General features: G+C 39.5%; 1 protein-coding gene across 1 annotated transcript; it reads right to left on the bottom strand.

Moving 5' to 3' along the window:
- Positions 1–678: 678 nt before the first annotated feature.
- On the bottom strand, positions 679–4,636 carry LOC103777743 (cryptic protein-like). Its single transcript, XM_008945304.1, has 6 exons — positions 4,614–4,636; positions 4,058–4,107; positions 3,768–3,944; positions 2,720–2,828; positions 2,473–2,582; positions 679–803 (listed from the first exon to the last, which is right to left on the bottom strand). The coding sequence occupies exons 1-6, from the start codon at positions 4,634–4,636 to the stop codon at positions 679–681; spliced, it is 594 nt and encodes a 197-aa protein (XP_008943552.1).
- Positions 4,637–4,973: the final 337 nt, after the last annotated feature.

Here is a 4,973-nt window from a genome sequence, read left to right as displayed (position 1 = left end):
TAGAAATAGTCATATTTAAATGGTAGATAAATCAGGACAAGTTTCCTACAGAAAGCTTAAAAATGTCCCTTTAAAAAGAAAAGAGCTCATATTTCTAGGATGTGAAATAAATGCCCAAAAGACAAATAAATATCAGTTTTTTATGTGTTCTTCAGAAACATATGCTTCCTGCCTAAGGTCATGCATGTATACAATTTAGCTATAATAAATAATAAAAACTGCCTTTTTTTTTTTTTCTACAAGATACTTGAAAATTCTTATTTATCATTGTATTGTTTAATTAAAGCCAAACAGAAAAGTTCTTCAGAAACAAAATAATCTTTATTTGTTATATAGTTGTACTCTGTACAAAGGAAATTACTATAATTTACAATACTTAAGGCGTACAATAGTGGAGGGTTTTTTTTTTTGCTTCCAGTGGAAGAACAGTATTTTAGAACTAAAGAATCGTTAGAATCAGACATTGATAGCAGTAATAAAATAATAATATAATAATAAATAGTTCACATTCATACAAACTGAATTTAGAAGAACCCAAGCAGTTCAGCATAAACTAATACATCTTAATCTGCCACCAACATGTAGGTAGAATTGTGTTCTGTAGCTCACGGAAGAAAAAGGTTGTATGACTCATGGTGAGAGCTATATCAACCCTAAGATATTTGCCTTTGTCCAGTTTCACAACTGCCAGCAGCAGAGTTCCAGGAGGATGGTGAGCAGGCAAGCAAGTGCCAACACTGTTTGCTGTAATCTTAGCCCATTGGAATTTAGTCTGGTAATTTCCTCCTTTTCTGATTTCAGTTCTAAAAAAAAAAAAAAATAAGAAAATGGTTAATGAATAAAATATGTCAATTTTAAAACAAGGATTTTCAACCTACTTTGAAAGTCTCTGACATCTCACAGGTACTTAAGTTAAAGGTATCAGCTGTTAAAGCCAATCAAAGAGGCTATTTTCAGGGAAAAGATGTGAATAGATGTCCCATCAATGATCGTTTGAGGAGCAACTGATAGCACTTATCAGCTCTTGCAGGCATTAATCTCAGAATAATCAAAAGTAAATACCAAGCAAAAGCAAGAGCAAGATCTTCACAAGAGGTATGCACTCAAGTCTGCATGTAGCCTTTTAACCCTTCCTTTAACAAGAGGCTTAGTTTTTTAGCACAAGCAGTAAGCCATGCCCTCATGCATGTGAAAGCCACCGAGTCTCTGCTCAAAGGATGAGCAGATGATTCTCCACTGCCACCTTTATTGTCTTTGTTAAGCTGAACTCAAGCGTAGTAAGCAGTAGACTGCTTTTACTAAGCAGGCAAGGCCTGGTAGGTCTTTTGCTCCTGTAATTGGAAACAATAGAGCTGATTCAAAGGTGAACACTCATGAGAACTTGAACATTTAACTCTTCAGAAGAGTTTAATGAGCAAGTTGGGTGCTCACACACAATTGATCAATACAGAAGACTTCAAGACAAAGTAGTGTTGCTGGTAGGTTTTTCTTTCTGGTGGTGTTTGTGAGTTTTTTTGCTTGTTTGTTGAGTTGCAAAGATAGGAATGTCGCCCCTCTTTTGCATTTCACTTCTTTGCACATCTGGGTGTATCACACAGCAGGGCATATCTTGGGGACCTGAGACACTCAAGTTTTGGAAGTTATATTTACTGCTGAGCTGGTGGTATAACTCGGGAGTCAGAGCTTCAATGCACTGCTACTCAGATAGGAATCTGGTCATAAAAGAAGAGAGGCTGGTAGTTCCTTGGGGTGCAAATGAATCTTGAAGCTATTTACATCTCTTGTTTTCTTACCCTGTTAACTACTGATGTTGGCACAGCTGAAAGAGAGTATATTACAGCACAGGGTGAGATTGCAACATCATGGATGGAGAATGGCAAGAATATTTTGCACTAACTTTGCCACTGAGGAGAAAGTAACATTAAACTCGTGAGTGTTGAAAATAGTCTGGATCTCAGTAGCCAGTTCTCCATGGAAAACAAGTACTTGTAAGGCTATCATTCAGTTTTTATGCTGTCTGATACATCGTTTTCACAAATACTCTTTTGCTGTGGAGTGTGCTTTGTCTTAGAATTCTGTACAAGAACATTTTGGAGATAAAGATACAGATCTTAACATAAGGTTAAGACTAGTTTTCTGACATTTGTGTTAAATAGCTTACTGAGGAATATGCAAGTTTTCATTACTTCTTTCACTAATTTAATACTAGTTTCTACCTCTACCACACCAGTTTGTACTGCTGTTCTTTCCCTTTCCTCATCTAAGAAACATTTTTATATGCTTGAATGTAGTTTAGTTGTACAAACTGTCCTGGTGAAGTGGGAAATCAGAGATGTGTGCAGGTTTTGAGGAGCAAGAGAAATGTAACTATCAATAGAGCACATATACAGCATCCTCCAAGTACCCCACCTTTGCAGAACTCCGTTCTGTTACCCATAAGATAAAAATGGTGGATTTAACGCCGTTCCTTACCACAGTTATCGTGCATTATTTCTGAGAGACAGTTCAGAGTACCATAGCCACACCGGCACAGCCAACAGCCCTTCAGCACCCAGGCGCCGTGGGCAATGCTGCCGCAGTTGCTGTCAAGGACGACAAGGGAGACATTTGGTACCTCCCTCATCCCACCGTAGAAAATAACCATTTAGAGCAGCTCACTCATTCTTTCTGGTTTTGGTCTAGTGTTTTTTTAATTTTTTAATTTTTTTTTTACCTTTGCCGCTCATCATATTCACAGTATCTGCCAGTGAAATGCTTTTGGCAGGCACAGAAAGCCCCTAGGATACAGGTCCCTCCGTTTTGGCAGCAGTGTCGGTTCAGTTTTTTACCTGTAAGACAATACTACACAGGTTACACCAAGCATGCTGAGGGCTTCGAACCTCCCCTTTTCCTCACTTGTTCTCTCAGGTCTCTCCACTTGCTAAGTATATCTAGTTTTATTGTCTTCAGAGACAATAAAATTATCTGCCTGTTAGGAGTGTTTGTTCAGTTAAGCCCACTTTGTTTAGTTAAGGATTAGAAACAAACTATTAGGGATTACAGGACGGCCAAGAAACAATGCTGGACAAGTCCCGTAGCAGCAGCAATGAAATATTTCACTTTGACGGAATCAAGTTTCAGTCACAATGAGAAACGGGACATTGGTACCGGGAAGTGGTGCTCATTTTTGAAGAAAGGTGTTTTTTTTTTTTTTTCCTGAAAAGAGTTCCTTAGCCTTAAGAGGGGAGAAGAAGGTGATCTCAAGGCTTTCTCAGACTCCTGAGATTGAGTACCAGTCCAAAACTTTGAATATATGGAAGGAACCATAAATCTGTCCTTGTCCCTCCCCTCCCCCCCCCTCTTTGTACCCTCCCTATTAGTGCTGTTGGCTTCACACAGGTAAAACTGAGGTTGTTTTGGTTTGGTTTTTTTTTTCTTAAATGAAATAATTGTTAGTCATGAAATATGGTAATTTAAAAAAAAAAAAAAAACAAAAAACAGAGTTTTACAAAACTTTACAAACGCTTTTGCAAATCCAAGGATCAATCCCTTCATAATTACTAGTAACCTTTCCCTGTTTTCCTTTACCAGCTCTTGCAGGTAAGATATTCCCGGTTCTACCTTAAATTTTATCACTATTTCCTAGAGGGGCCATGGGAATAATTTAAATGAGTGGCCACAGAAAACCAGCCGTCTGGAATCTTCGTGGACAACAGTCAAAGCGTTACTATGATATAATATTTTAAAAAGCTTTTTTTTTATGGCATTTTTTAAATAAAGTTACCTACTCTCTGTAATTCCAGTGAAAGGTACAGATGCCCTGGCATTCTGTTGTTTTCCGCTTTCGTAGCTCTGATTCATGTCACTGAGAGCATTTATAAGAGTCCCCTCGTTCTTAAGCTGCTGCTTCTGTGCCGTGGCATTAAGACTTTTCACATCTTCTTCTAGTTCTTCTTTTTCATGGCCTTGACAAGAAGCGCAAATATGAAAGAGTAGGATATTGTTTAATGAAGCAAAGCACACTGTAAATATACCAGATAAACACGGGGACGCAGGGGAACAGGAAAATTTTCCTTACCTTTTCCTAAATGAACAGCCTGCCAGACCAAAGTCACAGTAAAGAGAATTCTAAAACAAAAAGTTGAAATAAATTTGTGCTAATAAGACACAAACACAAAACGAAGACTGGGGTGTCAGCAAAGTACCTTTTTCAAAGCTTTATCAGCTATTAATAATACCAACTAGAAATATTTTATGCCAGCATTAATTCGAATTAACACAACAAAACCGGCAAATTAAGCTCGAAAATCGGCGCGGTGGAAGAGGAGGGAAGGGTGGGCAGAGAACAAGGGCATACAGATAGATTAGGCTTCTTTCCAGAAGGCTACATGTTCAATATATTTGCTCGTTGACAACCAGTCAAAAATGCCTCTTTCTGTACCTTTCTTCACCACAACTAGTCTGTTGCCAGCAGTTACAGAAGCAGCAAGGGAGAAACGGTAGCCTTCACCTGCAGATCCAGGTAAATTTTTTCCTTTCAGCTTCCTAGCCTGATTATCAACCAAAAAAAGCCCTGCTAAAAGGCAAAAGCACCCTTAGGTAAAGAAGATCCCTGGCAGCTCAGGCAGCCTTACCTAACATGGTTTCCCCAGTACATCCTCCTGCTGACAGAAATACCCGTGAGATCCTCCAGGAAAACTTGAGCAGAAGGAAGAGGTCCAAAGTTCCTCACTGAAAGCTGTTGCATCCAGCAGTCCTCACACCATGCACAGCAACAAGAGCAGGAGAAATGAGGATGAACGAGACTTTCCTCTTTCTGTCCAGGTTATAACTATACCAAAGACATCGTTCCCGGCTGTACCGCTTGCTGAGCCCTCACTGAGGTCCTAGCAGGCAGGGACCACCTCTCCAAGCTGGGACTCCCTGGCCTGCCCCCGATTTACATGCACAGATGAAGGGTGGAGCTGAAGTGGGGACACCTACCGCTGGCGGGA

Source organism: Merops nubicus, unplaced genomic scaffold (genome assembly GCF_000691845.1).
Source record: "Merops nubicus isolate BGI_N331 unplaced genomic scaffold, ASM69184v1 scaffold27118, whole genome shotgun sequence".
Classification (NCBI taxonomy): Eukaryota; Metazoa; Chordata; class Aves; order Coraciiformes; family Meropidae; genus Merops; species Merops nubicus.
Note: the sequence above shows the minus strand (reverse complement) of the source record. Positions and strands in the feature narration are given on the sequence as shown.

What these genes read in the sequence shown, in the direction of transcription:
- LOC103777743 (XM_008945304.1), bottom strand. Translation starts at nt 4,636, where the DNA reads ATGTACTGGGGAAACCATGTTAG. An exon ending in GGCTGTTCATTTAGGAAAAG is followed by an intron (nt 3,945 to 4,057) that starts GTAAGGAAAATT and finishes CTTCTTGTCAAG; the next exon opens with GCCATGAAAAAGAAGAACTA. An exon ending in AATAATGCACGATAACTGTG is followed by an intron (nt 804 to 2,472) that starts GTAAGGAACGGC and finishes TTTTTTTTTTAG; the next exon opens with AACTGAAATCAGAAAAGGAG.